The 21,337-nt window shown below is 40.2% G+C and overlaps 1 protein-coding gene across 2 annotated transcripts in view; it reads left to right on the top strand.

The window, feature by feature from the left end:
* Nucleotides 1–21,337, top strand: part of FRMD3 (FERM domain containing 3) — a 339,467-nt gene that overhangs the window by 282,018 nt on the left and 36,112 nt on the right. Inside the window, exon 1 of one of the 2 annotated variants that reach the window (XM_068974121.1) lies at nucleotides 16,714–16,870. The exons of the other annotated variant lie outside the window; for it this stretch is intronic. Within the exon in view, the coding sequence (XP_068830222.1) occupies nucleotides 16,744–16,870 (127 nt within the window). The 5' untranslated portion in view covers nucleotides 16,714–16,743. Of the gene's footprint in view, nucleotides 1–16,713; nucleotides 16,871–21,337 lie in introns of those variants that run through there. 2 annotated transcript variants of the gene reach the window in all.

Here is a 21,337-nt window from a genome sequence, read left to right as displayed (position 1 = left end):
CACATGCCATGGGGCAACTGAGCCTGTGAGCCACAATTACTGAAGCCCACACGCCTAAAGCCCATGCTCCATAAGAGAAGCCACTGCAAAGTGCACCGCAACTAGAGATTAGCCCCCCTTCCGCAACTAGAGAGTAACCCCCCTTCCACAACTAGAGAAAACTCCATGCAGCAAAGAAGACCCAGCACAGCCAGAAATAAATAAACAAGTTTTTAAAGAATTGACAGCTGTACATGTATCTGATTTATAAATACTCATTTTTTACTTAAGTATGAGCAAACATATTCCCCCAAAAATAGGTTTGGTTATAGCTGCTCTAGATCTTACGGATGAGTCCACCAAGAATAAAATGAAGGGCTTGTTTTTGAAACTCTGAAATCCCTGTTCACGCCAAAACTGCAGATTCCTAAAATAGATGTGAGATCTATCTGCTCTAGTTACAGTGGTGACATGCCATTTTACATACTTTCAGTCTTCCACGCTAGTAAACCAGGGTGAGTCACCCAAGCAGAGTCTAGACTTTAGCCAAGCTCTTCGGCAGATGCTGTGTCACTCTTGCTGACTTGTTCTGCGGTTGCCCAGAGTTCCCAATTTACATGAGTGCTGGACTCTCTTTTTGTCGCTGTTGTTATTGTTTCAACATCCTTCACATTCTTTTTTTAAAATTTATTTTACTGAAGTATAGTTGATTTACAGTGTTGCTAATTTCTGCTGTACAGCAAGGTTATTCATTAATATATATATTAGTTTTCATATTTTTCCCATTCAGGTTTAGTACAGGACACTGATTATAGTTCCCTGTGCTATACAGTAGAACCTTGTGGTTTATTCATCTTACATATAATAGTTTCCATCTGCTAATCCCAAACTCCCAATCCATCCTGCCCTCCACCACCAGTCTATTCTCTATGTCTGTGAGCCTGTTTTGTAGGTAGGTTCATTTGTGCCATAATTCAGATTCCACATATAACTGATATCATATGGTATTTGTCTTTCTTTGTCTGACTTATTTCACTTAGTATGCTAATCCCTAGGTTAATCCATGTTGCTGCAAATGGAATTACTTCATTCTTTTTCATGGCCAAATAGTATTCAATTACATTACATTTACATGTGTACCACATCGTCTTCTTCCATTCATCTGTTGATGGACAGTTAGCTTGTTTCCATGTCTTCACTGTTACGAATAGTGCTGCTATAAGTATATGGGTGCATGCATCTTTTCAAATAATATTTTTGTTCAGATATATGCCCAGGAGTGAGATGGACTCTACTTTCTGAGTGTATGCAGGACACAACCTTAGTGGGGATCCTCTGGTGGTAGAAAGAGCATTGGATAGAGATTTTAGAGGGCTGGAGTTCATTCATTCACTTGCTAAGTATTTACTTCTTCTCTGGAACATACTGGACACTGGCAGTACCTGGATCTTATTTCCTCTTTTAAAAACAAGGTGAGATGGCTTCTAAGTTTCCTCCACACTCTGTCCTTCACTGTTGCTTTCCCACATTCCCACTCTTCTTAATGACATGTTTTTGGATCATTCATCATTACGTCAGAAAAGAAAAAGTGTAAATATCTTTTTTAATGTGGTTAATGAAACAGTAAGCATGTAGCACAATGATCTATAAAAGCAGGGTTACATTTTTTTTCTTTTTGTAAATTGTAAACTTCCAGCATGAAATTGAAAATCAATAGCAACTAGCTTAAAAGGGAATATAAAATGAACACTTCCTCACTTAAAAGAGCCCTCACATCCTTTAATGTCTCCTTGAAAAGTCCAATTTGAAAATTTTTAATCCCCCAATCTCCACTTCAGCACACAAAAAAATTTTAAATGGGTCAATGCTCTGGCTGAAAGAGAAATAAATAGGGTTATGAGGATGACCCCCATGATAACCTGAACAGAGACTGGATTTTGCCATTAAAGGAAGGAGTATCCATGTCAGAAAAAAGAAAACGGCTCTTGTGATCTCTGGGCTCGTCAGTTCCTGCCTGAGCCCCTCTGCTACAGCTGTGTGATTTGGTCTCTAAATGCAGGCTTAGCTCCACCCCTGACTCCAGGGCCAATCCCACCCTACTCTGCGAGGGGATGAATAAGATGAAGCCCAGCTCTGTGGCACAGGATGTGAGTCTTGCTTTCTCTTTCACCCTGCCTGGTCTTCTCCCAGTCCATACGCCAGCCTTGCTCTCTTCCTTAGTCCCAGCCCTGGTGGTAGCCCTGGTAGTCTACGCCTCCAGGGCCTTGACGGCCCGTCTCCCTGGGGCTGGACCATACTTTGCTGGTAGACAGCCTGCATGCAGCTCCCGTCCTGTTTCACGTCTCTCAGGGCAATCTTCTGTTCTTCCCCAGGACATTTTTCCCAGCACTGGCCCCATCTTGAGTAGATGGGTCTGATTTTAAATGCCCATCTTCTCTGGTTAATCTTCTCCCACTGGCCAGTGGTGTGTCATGAAATACAAAGTTGTCAGACCCATCAGCAAAATCCTATTCACTTTCAAATACACCCCGGAATCATGGCCTCCGCATCATGCTGGCTGCAGGCACTCTTGTTTCCCTCAGGAGATAACAATAGCTCTGCTTCTCCACTGGCCCCCTGCCCCCACCCATGTTTTCCACACAGCAGCCAGGGTGATTTTTCACAAGTGGAACTTGTATCTAGTTAGGTTCAAATCTGAGCTCTTCACTTTGGCCTCTGAGGTTCATGCTTGGCCCTCTACCCTCCCTTAGACCATTTTCTACTGCTTTCCTCTTGAATCTCTGTGTTCCTACCACGCTGGTCCTCTTAGTTTGTGGCCACCACAGGGTCTTTGAACAGCCGATATATCTACCTAGAAGGGCGTCTCCTTTGATCTTTGCATGATTGGCTGTTTCTTTAAGTCTTACCTCAAGTTTCAGCTCCCTGGAGACCCTAAGTACCCAATTCTGAGTGGTTCTCTAAACCTAAGAGAGAACCAGTTGTTCTCTCTTATGCCAGCACCCTGTTTGATTCTCATCAGAGTGTTTAGTACTTTTAAGCACTTTCTAATTTATTTATTTGTCCTCCTGTTTGTTGCCTGTCTTCCTTAACTAAAACATCAGCTCCATGATAGCGAAAACTTTGCCTGCCTTATCCCCACATTATACCCACCACTTAGAGATGTTCTGATACACAGTAGGAGCTAAATTAATGCTTGCCAAATTAGTGAACAAATGAATGAATGAATTCTAAATGCAGCTAGGACAACCTTTGTTTATGTAAAAGAAAGTCTATAAGGAGAATGATTTTCTAGGATTAGGGTTTGCCAGAAGTCAAACATGTTTTGTTCTGTTTTTGTTTTTAATCTGAAATCAAAAGTCATAGTACATATAGTCATTGTAAAAAATTTGGAAAATACAGAAGCCACAAATCCAAAATTTAAAAGAAATCTGAAATCCCCTATGTCCAAACTATGGTATTCTTTGTTTTTGTTCAATCACTAAGTCATGTCCAACTCTTTGTGACGCCATGGACTGCAGAACACCAGGCTTCCCTGTCCTTCACTATATCCTGGAGTGTGCTCAAATTCACGTCCATTGAGTCAGTGATGCTATCTAACCATCTTATCCTCTGCCTCCCTCTTTTCCTTTTGCCTTCAATCTTTCCCAGTATCAGGGTCTTTTCCCATTAGTCAGCTCTTTGCATCAGGTGGCAAAGTATTGGCACTTCAGCTTCAGCATCAGTCCTTCCGATGAATATTCAGGGTTGATTTCCTTTAGGATGGACTGGTTTGATCTCCTTGCTGTCCAAAGGACTCTCAAGAGTTTTCTCCAGTACCACAGTTCAAAAGCATCAGTTCTTTGGTGCTCAGCCTTCTTTATGATCCAATTCTCACATCTGTACATGACTACTAGAAAAACCAAGAAGCAAGAACTAAAATCCTGCAGCCTTTAGAATGAAAACCACAGCCACAGAAAGCTAATCAAAATGATCACATGGATCATAGCCTTTTGTAACTCAATGAAGCTATGAGCCATGCCGTTCAGGGCCACCCATGACAGACAGGTCATGGTAGAGAGTTCTGACTATACATGGTCCGCTGGAGAAGGGAATGGCAAACCATTCAAGTATTCTTGCCTTGAGAACCCCATGAACAGTATAAAAAGTCAAAAATAATTGTGGTATGAATGTATATAATCCATTTATATATTTTTAATAAATATCAGAATACACTAGATATACTGTTTCGTAATCTGCTTTTTCACTTAAAATATAACATATCTCTGTGACATTAAATAGTTCCCTACAATTTTAATTTTTTATTTATCTTTATTCAATTATAGTTGCTTTACAATGTTGGGTTAGTGTCTACTGTACAGCAAAGTGAATCAGCTATACATATGCATATATCCTCTTTTTTTTTTGAATTTTCTTCCCATTTAGGTCACCACAGAGCATTGAGTAGAGCTCTCTGTTCTTATTAGTTATCTCTCTTATAAGATAGTAGTGGATGTATGACAATCTCAATCCAAATTCATCCCACTCCTCCTTCCCCCTTGGTATCCATACTTTTGTTCTCTATGTCTGTGTCTCTGTTGCTGCTTTGCAAATAAATTCATCTGTGTCATTTTCTAGATTCCACATATAAGCGATATTATACAATACTCATTTTTCTCTTTCTGACATATAAAAAAATAAACTCAAAATGGATTAAAGACCCAACTATAAGGCCAGACACTATAAAACTCTTAGAGAAAAACATAGGCAGAACACTCCATGACATAAATCATAGCAAAACCTTTTTTCAACTCACCTCCTAGAGTAATGAAAATAAAAACAAACAAATGGGACCTAATTAAGCTTAAAGATTTTACACAGCAAAGGAAACCATAAACAAGACAAAAAGCCGTCAGAATGGGAGAAAATATTTGCAAATAAAGCAAATGCAAGGGATTAATCTCCAAACTATACAAACAACTCATCCAGCTGAATATCAAAAAAAAATAAACAGCCCAATCAATGGGCAAAAGACCTAAATAGACATTTCTGCCAAGAAGACATACAGATGGTCAACAAACGCATGAAAAGATGCTCAACGTCACTAATTATTAGAGAAATGCACATCAAAACTACAACGAGGCATCACCTCACACTGGTCAGAATGGCCATCATAAAAAAACAAACAAATGCTGGAAAGGGTGTGGAGAAAAGGGAACCCTCCTACACTGTTGATGGGAATGTAAACTGGCACAGCCATTATGGAAAGCAGTTTGGAGGTTCCCTAAAAAACTAAAAATAGAACTACCATATGATTCAGCAATCCCAACCCTGGGCATATATCTGAAGAAAACCACGGTTCAAACGATACATGCACCCCAGTGTTCACTGCAGCGTTATTCACAATAGCCAGGACACAGAAGCAACCTAAATGTCCATAAACATAGGAATGGATGAAGAAGATGTGGTACATATATTCAATGATATTACTCGGCTATAAAAAGGAACAAAATTGTGCCATTTGCAGAGACGTGGATGGACCTAGAGACTATCACACAGAGTGAAGTCAGTCACAATTTTAAGATATATACATTATTAATCACATAAATATACAAAAGTATCTTTCATTCTCCTACCTCCCACCAAATTAAATATATGAATGTCTCTTATTGTAGCTTTACAAAACTGTAAAGTGGTATAGAGTGGCTAGACATTTTTCTTGCATTTCTTGGCCCTTTGTGTTTCTCATCTTGAGCATGTAATTAAAGTGCAAGAGAGAGAGGCTCCGGGCTGCTGTGCTGGGTAAAGGACTGAGACTTGATGCCTCTAGCTCCTTGGTTACAGAGCAGCAACATAAGGAGTCCGTAGTTCCAGAAGAGCCTGGATTTTTCCCAGCAGAGAGACACAGATGCCCGATTCTTAATACCAGTTGTAAAGCTGTTGGGAAATATGGGGAAAAAAATAGAGCTCCATTTATTAATGTAGCCCAATTCAATTTCCTCTACTCAGACAAAAATGGTTTATCTGTAATGGTGACTTGTGCCTGGAGGGAGTGAAATAATACAGCAGAAGTAATGAGAAAACAGATTCACTCTGTATAGAGGCTAAGGAAACAGACTCTTGGTTGAGAGTCCCAAACAGACCGAAGGCAGCTGTGCTAACTGGGGCCAGTAAGGACAGCATTGGCACCTGTGTCTTCCAGGAAAACCTCTGGGCACCTACGTTGGCATGTGATGAAACTGCACTGTGCATAAATTGCCTTGATACATCTAAGTTATGGAACATCTCAAAATTTTAAGTCCTGGGTTTGACCAGGATAGGGGAAAAGCTCTTCATTTATATGGAAGGAAAAATCTGAATTATAGGTCATCTTAGTCAGAGAGATGGCTTAAATTCTTCTCCAGGGAAATTCCTCATGCATTTTTTTGAAGAATGCATTATAGCTGTGAAATTCCTAGTCCCTATCCAATGTCTGTGGGAGATTTTCATCTGGTTTCATGTATGGAGAGCTCTGGAAGGTTTCCAAAATGTTACCACCATCCTATAGAGGATATCTATAGGTATTCAGGCCATATCTTTATTCACAGGGTTTTAAGTGTGCCATGGGCCAGTGAATAAGAGGGGAACAGACAACTCTGCATCTGCACAATTGATGGGTGGCTTGTTGGGTGATGACACCCATGGGGCACCTTATTGCTGTCAACAAATGCTACCTGATCCTCGCAGATTAGGTATCTTATCTCACACTCTCCTCTACTTGTGACCCCTTCAGTTCTCCTTTTGCTTAGAGTGTGGCTCCTTTTGTGCAGTTTGCAGCTTGGGGAGGTGTGTCTGTCTTGGAGAATGGTTTGTGAGATTTACAGTTACATCTTTGTGGTGGTTGTTTTATTGTTGGGTGGGATAAGTTTGCTATCTGGGCTGAGGATCAAGAAAAGGCTTCCGGGACTTTTGTGAGCATGGGTGAATTAATCAATTAGTTATTTTAAAACATTATCTTAACTACCATTGGAAGACAGTAAAGCTTGCTTTTCACTGGTGTTTGGAAATGGAGACCACTTAACTTGGAATAAGGAGACAGGATTCAAGATGCAGTGTTTTCACTAATGAGAGTGTCCTTGACCTTCTCTCTGTTTCTCTTGGATTAGCCTCCTTGTATTAGTGCTCAGCCCCACGCTGCCACCCTGCACTCTCCTCTGCTTGCTGGCCACCTCCACTTGGATGCCATGTAATAGCTCACAGCTGACCCATCAAACTTAATGGGCTTATAACTACCCTCATGTTCTCTTCCTTCCTCAAATCCCAGTCTCCAAATTGCCCTTGCTCTGATTTGGTGAGTGACAGAATATCCATGAAGTTGCCCCAGCCAAAGACCTGGAAGCCGTCCTTGCCTTGATACCTCTCCCATGCCCACATCGACTCGGCCACCCCTGTCAAGTCCAACCCAGGGGGGACTGACGTCGCCCCAACTCTTCAGCCGGCTGTTACATCTTCATTCCAGGTCCCCTCTTCTCTCTCTGAGGACACTGCAGTATCTTCCTTACTTATCTTCATCTAACCCATTCTCTAAACTCCTGCTGGAGCCATCACCCGTATTAGAAGTAGTTTCTAGAACCTTCCCCATTGACTGTGGAGCAGAGTCCAGCCGTGGTGTTCATGGCTGCTCACAATCTGGTCCACACTCACCATATTTCCCTCCATTGCTCCTGCCTGACCCTCTCATCATTCTGTGACTGCAGCTCTCCACCTCCCCGCCCCCCCACACCCAGTACTGCAGACCCATGCAGGATCTTCTCTGCTGTTTCCTTTGCTGGGGCTGCTCTTCCAACTTTCCTCTGCTCCACCAGCTCAGTCCATACTGTTTGGTCAAGTGGCCCCTCCCCTATGACATGCTCCTGGCTCTGAAGAAAGTATTAATAGCTTTCTTTTCTTTCATTCTTGCATTTATTCTTCTTTTTATCTTTATTGAGACATAATTATATACAACCGTGTATAAATTTAAGATGATTTGATTTGATACATTTATATGGTACAGAATGATGATCACCATAGAGTTAGCTAACACTTCCCTCCCATAGCATAATTATCATTTCTTTCTTTTGGTGAGAGCATAAGATCGACTCTTAGCAATATTTAAGTATATAATATTGCATTACTAGCTATAATCACCATACTGTACATTAGATCCCAGATCTTGTTAATCTAACAACTGTAAGTTTGTATCCTCTGACAAACATCCCCACATCCCCACTCCCACAGCTCCTGGTAACTACCACTCTGCTGTCCATTTCTCTGGAGGTGCCACTTATATTTGATTCCTAAAACCCCTCTTTCTAACCATCAGTTTACATGTCTGGTCTAACTGCATCCCCCTCCCTGCACAATGCCTGGGATCTTCTCACTAAAGGGTGGATGGTTAACGGAAGGGGAGCCATTCTAGCTGACTTTTCTGTTCCTGACCCTAAGCCCTAAGATTACATATAAGCCATGCTATGGAATAAAACAAAAAATTCAGAGTTCTAACCTGCTTCCACTGAGAACTCATAAGTACAATGCACATTAGGCTTTTTATGTCTTTTAAAAATAACGTTAGTTTTTTATATTCTTTGCTCTATTTCTATTTTTTTAAGTATGTAAACATTTCCCTATTCAAACAGAGTATGCTCATTTTAAACATTTTGTTCAGAAATCTTATAGTCAATTTTGGAGGGGCAGGGACTAAATTCATTCTTTGGAAGATGGAGGTAGTAGCCCAGCAATACATCTGTCTTCTCATGAACATGTTTTTTTAACTTTTATTTCTTATGGAAAGCGGACTGCTTGGAGTGATATGCTCTTTCTTGTTTGTAGATAAGATGCCGATCCACATCTTAGTGGAAAGATAGGAAAACATGAGGGATTTCGGAAGTTCTTAGAGCTGTCAGCAGGCCTTGTGATTCTCAGTCTTCAGCGGGTCCTTCATGACTTTTCTGGTTGGCAGAAGAGATTTGGAAATAGAGGCTGAGATGCCCATTTCCTTGAAGCTAAAGCATCTCATGCTACTTCTCAGGCTTTCATAGAGTTCGGCTTATCCTGCCCCTCACCTCACTGTGGCCGCCCTTCCTCTTTGATTTAACTGATAGAATCTGGAATACCAGAAAATGAAAAGAAAAAGAATCCTAGAAGACAAAACATTAAGCTCATTCACTTCAAAAGTTAATACCTTTTCTCCTGAACACTAGAGACGTTTCTAGCATCATACTTTGGAACCTAATTGGGAAGGTAATTTAAGCAAATGCTGTGTATTGTTCTTCATCTTTAGATTTTCCATTAAGTATATGAAATCAGTCTTTAGTTGTTAAGATTCTGTGTCCATGAGAAATTATCACTAAGCTTTTGTTCTCAATTTATGAGCTAAAGGTTTCAAGAAAATCCCTGCTGGGTATGTCTGAAAGAAGCTATCTGACAGTTTTAAGTGAGTGAAGTGAACATATTAGTGTTTTAAAACACTTGCTTTGTATCTAGATGCCCTGAGGTGGACGTGTCAAAGGGTGAGAGGGCAGCTGCATCAGACTCCAAAGAGGTGGCTAGGACTGGGAAGTGGGTGAGGAAGAAGAATTAGGAGGTGGAATTGACAGGGTGGGTGACTGTCTAGAAAAAGGGTGATGCTGTGTGTTTAGGGGAGGGTATGATGTTTATTTTTGTAGGAAGTAGCTCCTAATCTTAAAGCCTCTGTTCCCTTATCTGTAAAATTTATAGATAATAACCCTAGTTAACAGGGTTGTCATGAGTATTAATTGACCCATAGCAATAGAAAATACATTTTTTTAATATGAAAAAGACAAAGACACTCTGAAAAATAAGATCAGCATCCCCAAGAGAATATATATTAAGGGCTTAGACCAAAGCCTGCTGCTAACCTATCATCACCGTAAAGCAAAAGTAATGAAAACTCTGACTTGGGGGCCAGAAAGGAACCCCTAAATAAACTTCTGTATGACAGAGAAGCATTCAGTATATGATAAGGTACCTTTGCAACAATGGACCCTTCTGTCTCCTCTTCAGATGTAGGGTAAATTATCACCCTAAGACGATCTTTCCACAACAGCTCCATCTGAAGCTTTACCCCCCAAAACCCTACTCCTGCCAAGTTATCAATGATGAATCCTGTTATGCCCTTCATAGCGCTCACATTATCTTGTCTGTGTGTTGGTTTATTTGTTGCACATCTGTATCACCCTCCAGGATGGGGCCAAGACTATAATCAGGCTCAGACTTAACTGTATTCCAAGTGTCTGGACCAGTGTCTAGTGCACTTAAGTGCTCAGGGAGTATCTGTTGGATGAATGAAAGATGAGCGATCCAGTTTGTGAACTGGCTCACATGGATGCAGGCTTGTCTGTGTTCAAGGAGAATCTTCTAAAGCAGCCCTTCGTGGGTACTCTGTCAGAGAAGGAGGGAGGGGGAGCATGAGCAAACTGAGCTTGCTCAGATCTTGGTAAATATCACTCAGAAAGTCAGTTGTTGTTTAGTTGCTGAGTTGTGTCTGACTCTTTGCAACCCCATGGACTGTAGCATGCCAGGCTTCCCTATCCTTCACTGTCTCCTGGAGTTTGCTCAAACTCATATTTATTGAGTCAGTGATGCTATCCAGTCATCTCGTCCTCTGTTGCCCCCTTCTGCCCTCAATCTTTTTCAGCATCAGGGTCTTTTCCAGTGAGTCAGCTCTTCACATCAGGTGGCCAAAGTATTGGAGCTTCAGCTTCATCATCAGTCCTTCCAATGAATATTCAGGACTGATTTCCTTTAGGATTGATAGGTTGGATCTCCTTGCAGTCCAAGGGACTCTCAAGAGTCTTCTCCAGCACCACAGTTCAAAAGCATCAATTAATTCTTCAGTGCTCAGCCTTCTTTATAGTCCAACTCTCACATCCATACATGACAACTGGAAAAGCCACAGCTTTGATTATACAGACCTTTGTCAGAGGAGTGATAGCTCTGATTTTAGTACTGTAAAGAAGAAATACAGTTTTAAAAGTTTCAAAACATCACACAGAATGATTTATAGCACAACACATTGGTATCTTTGGCTTTGAGGTTAAAATTTCATACTCCATTCTGACTTCTCTAGGCCTCACCAACTTGTAAGTATTTTAACTATGTTTGCAACCCTTTGAACTTAAAATTCCTGCAGGTCTGGTAGGAAACAGAGCACATGTCAGCAGCAGTTTTCTCTGGGCTGTCACCTTTGAGGGACTACTGGGATCTCTTCCACCCATTTCCTACCTTCTGGTAGTTCTCTACTTCCCTGCACTGTGCAGGTAGTGCTTTTTTGATAATAATAATAACTACCACCTAAGATTTATTTTCAAGAATATTAATTCTCTAAGTTTGGGGTAAAAAAGTCAGGATCAGAACACAAGGAGGCAGCAAGTGAAAGCAGAGCAGTGTCTGAGGGAGTGTCCAGTCTGTTTTTCCTGCCTGTCTAGAAATCGTCACCAGTGGTCTGAGCAGACAGAGCGCTGTGACACTCTGTCTGCCTTTCCTGTCTCTCTTACTGTCTCTCCGTCTTGTCTGTCCTTCTCTGACACAGCTCGCATAAGCTCCCTATTTAGAGATGCCACAGTTGTCAGTGTATTGGATGGTCAGGGAAACAGGTGCGTCCTATGTTCGAATCCTCTATAGCAGGGGTCCCCAATCTCCGGGATCTAATGCCTGATGATCTGGGGTGGAGCGCATGTAATAATGATAGAAATAAAGTGCACAATAAATGTAATGAGCTTGAGTCATCCTGAAGCCATCCCTTCCCATCCGTGGAAAAACTCTCTTTCACGAAACAGGTTCCTGCTGCCAGAAAGATTGGGGACCGCTGCTCTATTATAGCCATGAAGTTCCTGTGAAGAGTGTTCTCTTTCCCCACAGTGCACAGCAGCACTGTTTGAATTCTGTTTTGTCTGCAGCTGTAATTCTCCAGGAGGTTTACTGGCCTTTCTCCCACCACTGCATGTGATGACTGGCCCCACTGAGCAGTGCTCTTGTGTTAAAGGGAGGAGGCACTCAATGAGTGCTTCATCTGATAAGGGAGATAATAAGAGGAAGAGTATCCAATATGCCAAAGCATCTTACATATTTTCAGAGTTTTTTCCATGGATTACTACAATTTGAGACTCATGACCATTTCTTTGAAATGGATAGGACAGATAATGTCTCATTTTACAAAGGAGGAAATTGAATTATACAAATGACTGACTACCTGGTCAAATAGCCCTGTCACTTAGTGGTGCTGGGAACTGCTTCCATTTCTTGTTGTTATATATCCAAGAATATACCAATTGTATCACAAAATATTATTAAAATATTTTATAACATTATATTTCATTATATGAGAAATATGATATGTGACAGTGCCAAGGATTTTCAAATAATTTAGACCTCAAATAAATTTAAGCATAAAATAAACTGAGATATCAAGTATCCAGTAACTGATACTTGATGTCTAAATTTATTATGAAGAACATTTAATACGTATAATAACTTTTTATTATCTTCCTAACTGGAGTTAGCAGTCAGCTAAAATTTCAGTGAATCTCCATAACTATTTTAACTAAAAGCTAAACTCACTACACCTGTGAAACCTGTTAGTTTTCAAAATAACTAATAAGGTACATGGTATTGATGATGATAGAGTGGCTAGCATTTACTGTGCCTGCTACTTATCAGGCACTCAGTTACATGAATGTCAACATCAGTACTATTTTACAGGCAGAAAACTATACTTCAACAAGCTTATATAGCTTCCCCGAGGTCACAGGGCTGGTCAGGTAAACTTAGCCTGCAATGCTGAATGAAGTCGCTCAGTTGTGTCTGACTCTTTGCGACTCTATGGACTGTAGTCTATCAGGCTCCTCCGTCCGTGGGATTTTCCAGGCAAGAGTGCTGGAGTGGATTGTCATTTTCCTCTCCAGGGGATCTTCCCGAACCAGGAATCGAACCGAGGTCTCCTGCATTGCAGGCAGACGCTTTACCGTTTGAGCCACGAGGGAAGCCCCATTTAGGGAAAAGTAACTAGAAATGTTAGAAACAGATGGCTGACAGAAGGGAGAAAATCCAGACTATTTAAAATCCTCGCTGTCTTTCCCTTGAGTAAAGGAGAGAGCATGTGTTAGGAAAATATCAGTAATTTTTCTTGAGTAATTCCTGTGATAGCCCCTGATATGAACATGCCTCATGGATCCCCTTCATTAATCCTCCTAGCAGCCCTGGGAGATAGGTCCTGCTTTTGCTCTGCTCATTTTACAGGCATGGAAGCCGAAGTCAGATAAATGGTACAGCCAGGATTAGAACCCAGAGGTTGTGCTTTTACTTTTACTTTCTGTAAATCCTCTAAGTTCTCCTTCATCAGCCAGGAGCCAGCACTATGCAAGGCAGTTGATATAGTCAATCTCATTTCCTTGTCCTAACACCCGTGGGAGATTTATTGTCTCCATTTTCAGATGCCCTAGGGTTCCAAGTCATGTAGTAGCTCCCAGTCACCCACAAAGCAAAGACAGACTTGTCCCCTTGCGTCAAATCTGTGCCAGGAAGTTTGTCCCCAAAGCAGACATGAAATCCAGGCTTATGAACAGCTCTTATCATTGAACTCTCTTCTTCTGCTGTGGCTTCTGCCTGATTTATCAGTGTTTCTGGCATCTCATTGTGGAAAATCAATTCCTCTCTTCACACATATCTGCTGCTTTCTTTAGCTTCTTGTCACTGCCCAGACATGCATTCCTGATTCTTCAAACAAACAAAACAAATCTAAACAGGAAGTGTGTTCAAGGGCATCCGAATGTTGTGCTATTGCTGTCGGGACTATGAGCACAGTGCCTGGAACAAGAACACGCTTCTTGGGCAGTTTCTCCCAGAATCCTTGGGTTGGCTCTGCTTCCCTTTGTTTCTTCCTCTTGAAATGTACCCACACCTCTAGGTAGAACAGGACAAGGTAGACAGAAATGGCTGGGATAATATGGGGTGCTGGTTCTGCTAGGTTCCTTCTCTCTAAATAAAAGCTGAAGGTCCCTGAAGAAAGAGGATAAAAGAGTCATGCTTAAGATCTCTGAAAAGTAACTTAAAGAGTGGGAACAAGTTAAAGTGAGAAAAAAATTTTACATGCACGAGATGCAAAACATTTTTTTATCATTAGTTATAGTTACTAAAAGGAAAGGAGACACTTCAAAACTATAGTGAAACTTGAAGCTTGAGAATTAAAAGAGAATAACTCTCCATGGAAAAGAACAGATATAAGGGATGGTGGTGGTTTTGTTTCAGGTTTTTTATTTGCTTTTAGGGGTTTTCATTTTGGTTTTTGTTGTTGCTTTGGGTTTTTTTTGTTTAGAGTGTGCTATCAAGTCACATCATGTTGTCTTTGTTTATAATGATAAGCACACAGATTCATCTATATTCCATCCAAATAGGCAAAGGGAGGTTTTCTCAATATCTCAGGCCTGGTCTACTGCCATGCCAGTGAGCCCACAGTAATCTTTTAAAATCCTTGATCTGTGTTCCTGCGCAGTATTGATTCATTTGGCATGGGGGCTTTCTGATTTGTTTTTCAGTATCCTAAAGATTTTCAGTAGTTTTTCAGGAACTGCTGTTGGTGGCTAGTGACGGAAGGCCTAGCAGGTACTGTCCCAGGGCCCCACGTCTGTGCAGCCTGCTGCTGCTGCTGCTGCTAAGTCACTTCAGTCGTATCCGACTATAAATAGGGATTCTGCTCAGTATTATATCAAAAAGTGAAGTGTAAAGGGGTGAAGATATTGTGAATTTTTAGGAGTATTTTCAAGTGTCAAGTTTGGAAATTGACTAACCCTGGTGAGAGGAGGAACTGCCCTGTTGAAACTGGAACTGATAACCTGTGGGTGGGGAGAGGGAGCCCTCTGGGAGATATCTAGAAGTGACCTCCACCCACAGTGTATAGCTGGCCTCCCCATTCTCCCCTATCAAAATTTATAGTCTGGTCTGTAGTGTATTTTTTATATAGTTGAGGTCATACTGCTCACAGAAACTGCTTCTTCCAGTAATCAATATATTGCAAGCTTTCCCTACATCATTAAACTCCTAAACATACATTTTAATGGAGGTACAATATTCCATCACATGTATTTAATCATTTTCCCACTGGAAATTTAGATTGACTTTTTTTTTCTTTTCGCTGCAATAAATGACACTCTGATGAAAATCTTTGTCCATAAATTTTTGTCAAAATTTCTCATTATTTCCTCAGGCTAAATTCCTAAAAGTGGAATTTTTGAGTCAACAGATATAATGCCTATAAAATTCAATGTATTTTGCTAAGCTTTTTTTCCAGAAATCCTAGATCAATTTATATTCTAACAGTGAGATATAACAATGCATAATTTCAACTGACTGTTCTGCATATAATATTTTGTTTTGTCAAGAGAAGAGAAAAAAAGAATATTTTTATTAGAAAATTATCTTTTACCCTCAGTAGCTATTTAAAGAAGAAAAATGCATATATGCATAATAGTGGGAGGAAAAAATTTTTTCTTCTAAAAATGAGAGTGAGAAAATGTACCAGCCAAGACATAGAACTGAATGATAGTATATGGGGCACAGTTACTAATCAGCTAAAATATTTTCAAATATAGGAATTTTTCAGTATTCCTAAAATATTGAAAACATTTTGCTCCCAGAATACTAACTCTGGGATGCAAGCACATTTCATGCTCAGAGGTACGAGTGAAGGACTTTCAAAGTCTTGAGAGAGAGAATTACATTATATTCAGATCCTACATTTGAAACATGAGGTTAGAAGTAGGGGTACCAGCAGCTGTCCTGCTGAGAGACTGTCTTCTTAGTCAACCAATATTGGATGCTTAGGTTCAAATCATGGCTTTGCCACTTACTTTGTGAATTTGGTCAAGTCAGTTACTCTTTCCAGGATGCTGTTTCCTTTTCTACCCAAAAAGGGACATTTTAGCATCCTTGTGAGGACAGAAGTAATGCCACGAGGTCCTCAGCACTTTGTCCAGAGCTGTGCTGTCCAATAGGGCAATCTCACGTGGCTGCTGAGCACTGGCAATGTTGTTGTTCAGTCGCTAAGTCATGTCCTGCTGTTTGCTGAATTGAGACATGCTGTAAGTGTGAAAATGCACACAAGTTTCAAAGACTTAGTACCAGAAAGTATCTAAACTATTTTATTATTTTGATATTGTCACATGGTGAATGATACTAGTTTAGCTATCTTGGCTTCAAATAAAACACATCATTAAAATTAATTTTATTTCCTTTACTTTTCAAATGTTTCCTTTTTGTTCTTTAATGTGGCTTGCATTTTATTTTTATTGGAAAGCACTGCTCTAGAACATAATAGAGATTCAAATATTTTTTAAAAGAAATCAAGGTGGGTTGTTTCTCCATCACAGAGTTGCCTCGGTATTGTTTTATTTTTGCGGGGTGGAGGAGGCATTCAGTTCCTAGGATGCTGTAGGACATTGGGCTGGGGTCCTCTGGCCTGGATGGTTTCAAATTGGCTAGGGTAAGGATGTTGTATATTATTTCATTGTTTGTCAAGGGAGTGAGTGGAGAGCTTAAAAATAGCATCCCCCTCCCTCCTCTGGCCCCATGCTGATCCGTCCTGAGTTATTTCTGTTGGCTGCATTAGGAGCCTGACATTTGATTCATTCAGTGGGCCCTACCTCAGTCCTTTAAAACAGAATGGACAGTTAGTGAAAGGTCAAAGCCACTATGGCTGGTGGTAGCTGCCCTGGACCATGACAGGCAGAGGAGACACGGAGAATTGAAGAAACAGTAATGGCAAAATGCTTGGTCAAGATCCAGACTCGGAGGGGCCTCCGCCTGCAGTTGGTGAACCACTGCAACAGCAATGTGTTTGTCCGTCTGCTGAGACACAGTTCCAAGATCACAGCCAGAAACACGGGTACGTGCCCTGCAGTGGGCTCTGGTCTGCACCTGAGAAGGGTGCAGGCTTCCAGCTGCCACTCACCCGAGAATGTCAGAAGTCTGTGATAAGGATGAGAAGGAGAAAGAGGGAGAAAAGCAGGGAGGCAGGAAGGAGAGTGGGCAGGCACTGAGGGAAAATGGGAGGGCTTCAAACAGAGGTCCTGACACTCTCATTAAGTGAAATGGTAGGAAGTCATCCTAAAGGCTAATGAAATACATGCTAGTCAGTAGCTCGGTTAGGAAGGAGGCAGTGGTGGTGTGTCCAATCCACTGGCTCAGGAGTGAGGGATGATTACAGACAAGGCAGATTGGATGATCAAAACATGCTCCTCCCTCCTTTCATTGTTTAAACAGTAAGATCTTCAAGTGTGCTTTCCTGGATGAGGCAAGACCCTCCTATATCTTCAAAGTAGAGCTGTCCTAAAATATGGTCCTGAAATATAGTATCAGTTAAAGAATTGGGATCAAACTGAGGTTCTGCTAGTTTCCTTTTCATTGAAAATGTATTTTGTGGTCCTTAGAGGAAATGGGAATATATATATATATATATATATATAATATGTGGTTTTCACCAAGTGATTAAAATTTTAAAAATCCTGGGAAATGTCTGAAATTGGCCATACCTCATGGACATTTGTGGAAATCACTAAGTGAACTTAGTTGTATTTGTATAACGACATAGATAATAGATGATGTGTTCTTATAAAAGATATTTTAAGTATAACTTTATAGAATGTTTTCCTTGACCCTAATGTTCCTGATAGCCAATCTATGTACATTGACATGTAGAATGCATATAGGATTTTTTTTATCATAAATAGGATTGTTTGATATATTATTATAGTTCTCTTTTTTCAATTTATCATATGTCATGAAGGACTTTCCATATCAATACATATTAATCTGTATCCTTTTAAAATTGGCTGAATAATATCTTATAGTGAAGACATATCATAATTTATTTAATCACCAAATTATTACTGGAAGTTGATATTTCCTATTTAGTGCCTGTAACAGACAGTGCTGCCAAGGAATATGCGAATACAAGTATTTCTTTATGACAGATTCTTAAAAGCATAATTGCTGATTTGACAGATATACACATTTTAAATTTTGATGGAAATGGGCAAACAAATTATCATCTGAAAAACTAGTACTCACTAAAAAGGTGAGTACAAGAATGACTTCTTCCCCACATAAGCACTAACCCTGATGTGACCAATTTCTAAGACTGAAAAAAAAAGAGATTTTATTATTTTAATATACGTGTTCCTTTTTACTTGTAAAGGTGAGCATCTTTTCAGAGGATAATTATCCATGTGCATTTCTGCTTGGAATTACTTGTTTACTTTGTGTGTGTCTGTTTCATTTTTTTCCTTCCCTTATAGATTGTGAGAATTCTTATATTATCTTTTTTCCTCCTAATTTGTTCTTGGCTTTTAATTTTGTTGTTGTTCAGTTGCTCAGTAGTATCCAACTCTTTGTGACCCCATGGGCTGCAGCACTCCAGGCTTGCCTGTTCTTTAATTTCCATTGAGTCAGTGATGCCACCCAACTGTCTCATCCTCTGTCACCCCCTTCTCTTCCTGCCTTCAATCTTTCCCAGCATCAAGGTCTTTTCCAATGAGTCAGCTCTTCACATCATGTAACCAAAATATTGGTGCTTCTTATTGCCTTTAGGATTGACTGGTTTGATCTCTTTGCTGTCCAAGAGACTCTCAAGATTATTCTGCAGCATCACAATTCAAAAGCATCAATTCTTCGTCATTCAGCCTTCTTTATGTTCTAACGCTCCCATCCTTACATGATGACTAGAAAACCATAGTTTTAACTAAGTGGATCTTTGTCAGCAAAATGATGCCTCTGCTTTTTAATATGCTGTCTAGATGGATCGTAGCTTTTCTTCCAAGGAGCAAGCATCTTTTAATTTCATGGCTGCAGTCACCGTCTGCAGTTTTTTCGGAGCCCAAAAAAGTAAAGTCTGTCACTGTTTCCATTGTTTCCCCATCAATTTGCAATGAAATGATGGGGCCAGATACCATGATCTTAGTTTTTTGAGTATTGAGTTTTAAGCCAGCTTTTTCACTCTCCTCTTTCACCTTTGGCTTTCGGGGTAGGTCAGCTGGTAAAGAATCCACCTGCAATGCAGGAGGCCCCAGTTTGACTCCTGGGCCAGGAAATTTCCCTGGAGATGGGATAGGCTACTCACTCCAGTTTTCTTGGGCTTCCCTGGTGGCTCAGATGGTAAGTAATCCACCTGCAGTGCAGGAGACCTGGGTTCGATCCCTGGGTTAGGAAGAACCCTGGAGGAGGGCATGGCAACTAGTATTCTTGCCTGGAGAATCCCCATAGACAGAGGACCCTGGCAGGCTACAGTTGCAAACTGTCAGATGTGACTGAGTGACTAAGCACAGCTTTCACCTTCATCAAGAGGCTCTTTAGTTCTTCTTTGCTTTCTACTATTAGAGTGGTGTCATCTGCATAGCTAAGGTTATTGATATTTCTCCCAGCAGTCTTGATTCCAGCTTGAGCTTGATTCCAGCTAGATGTAGCCTGGCATTTCACATGATGTACTCTGCATATAAGTTAAATAAGCAGGGTGATAATATACAGCCTTGACGTACTCCTTTCCCAATTTTGAACCAGTCCATTGTTCCATGTCCAGTTCTAACTGGTGTTTCTTTACCTGTATACAGGTTTCTTAGGAGGCAGGCAAGGTGGTCTGGTATTCCCATCTCTTTAAGAATTTTCCACAATTTGTCGTAATCCACTCAGTCAAGGGCTTTAGAGTAGTTAATAAAGCAGTAGATGTTTTTCTGGAACTCTCTTGCTTTTTCTATGATCCAGTGGATGTTGGCAATTTGCTCTCTGGTTCCTCTGCCTTTTCTAAATCAATCTTGTACATCTGGAAGTTTTTGGTTCACATGCTATCGAAACCTAGCTTGAAGGATTTTGAGCTTTTAACTTATTTTAATGTTAACTTTGTAGCACAGGTACTTTTCATATGCACAGACAATTTCTACATGTGCAGACTTCTTTTCTGAGTTTTATGTTTTGTCAGTATCCCTCATTCCAAGACTATAAACATGTTTCCTGTGTTTTCATCCTCAAAATTAATGCATTAGCTTTAACTATGTGAAGTTTCTGATAGTCAACTGCCTTTGACCTACAAATATGGTGATTTCATGTGGTTTAATCTAATATTTGCTTTTAATTGACTTGCTGACTTCTTTGGAATTTTTAATATGTGTTTGACATGAAGTAGGGATATACTTTTTCTCCTTCCCAATTGGTTAGTGATTTTTCTCAGAGTTATTTAGCATAAGCTCTCATTATTTTCAAAGGTGTATTTCTGAATTGCATATTTTAGTATTCCTGCTCCATTATGAACAATAGTATAGTTTTGACATCAGATAGGTCAAATTCCCCCTTATGGATCTTTTTTTATCCAGAGTTTCCTGGTAATCATGTGCACTTTCTCGTTTGTCATTTTTGAAAATGTGTTGAGATTTGTATTAAAATTGCAGTGAATTTTAATTCAAAGAGATATGGATCTTCAAAATAATTAAGTTCTCCTATTCAGAAACATTGTTATATTCCTTCATTTTTCCAAGGTATTCTTTTATGTTATTCAGCTATGTTTTAGTATTATCTTCATGCAAGTTTTGAATATTTCTTATGGATATCCTAGATATTACGTGACTGTTCTAATTTGTGCGTTTAGCTATTTTGAATGGGGTTTTCCATCATCATATTTTTACATGGTCTTTGTTGCTTTCAAGCTGAACACCTGACTGACTTATAATTAATCCCCCTAGCTTCTTATTAGAATCTTTGCCTTTTCCTGTAGCTGATACAATAGCCTAGAGAGAGTGACAGTTTTGTGCCCTCCTTTCCAATATTTACGCTTCTTATTTTCTGTCTTTATCACATGGCATTATTGAAGTTCACCACAATGATGCTGAAGTGCAGTGAGGGTTTTCTGTCATGTTCCTGATTTTGGTGTGATGATTGATTGTGATGACAGAGAGACCCATGAGATGGTGACAGCTGCATCAGTTAGGATACCATTAGCAGCAAGTAACTCTAACAAACACTGGTTTAGATAATAAGGTGATTTATTATCCAAGACTGCACCAAGTCCAGAGTCAGGGAGGATTCCAGGATTGAAAAGCCAGGTTCATTTCATCTCTCTGCATTGTTATTGTCAGTTAGCCAGAACTCCCCCTCAAGCCATTTGCTGTCAGCATCATAGGATAACTGCCAGAATTCCTGGTGTCTTCTTCACATACAATGTCAAGGGAAAGTCCGTTATCTGTCCAGTATGTTCTTCTTAGAAGCAAGAAACCTTTCTCAGAACTTCCCCCCTCCCCAGGCAACTCTTCCCTTCATTTTTCATTTTCAGAGTTGGCTCACATGCCCACTTCCAAACCAGAGAGAATGA

Source organism: Capricornis sumatraensis, chromosome 6 (genome assembly GCF_032405125.1).
Source record: "Capricornis sumatraensis isolate serow.1 chromosome 6, serow.2, whole genome shotgun sequence".
NCBI lineage: Eukaryota > Metazoa > Chordata > Mammalia > Artiodactyla > Bovidae > Capricornis > Capricornis sumatraensis.
The sequence above is the reverse complement of the archived record's forward strand: the minus strand, read 5'-3'. Positions and strand labels throughout refer to the sequence as shown.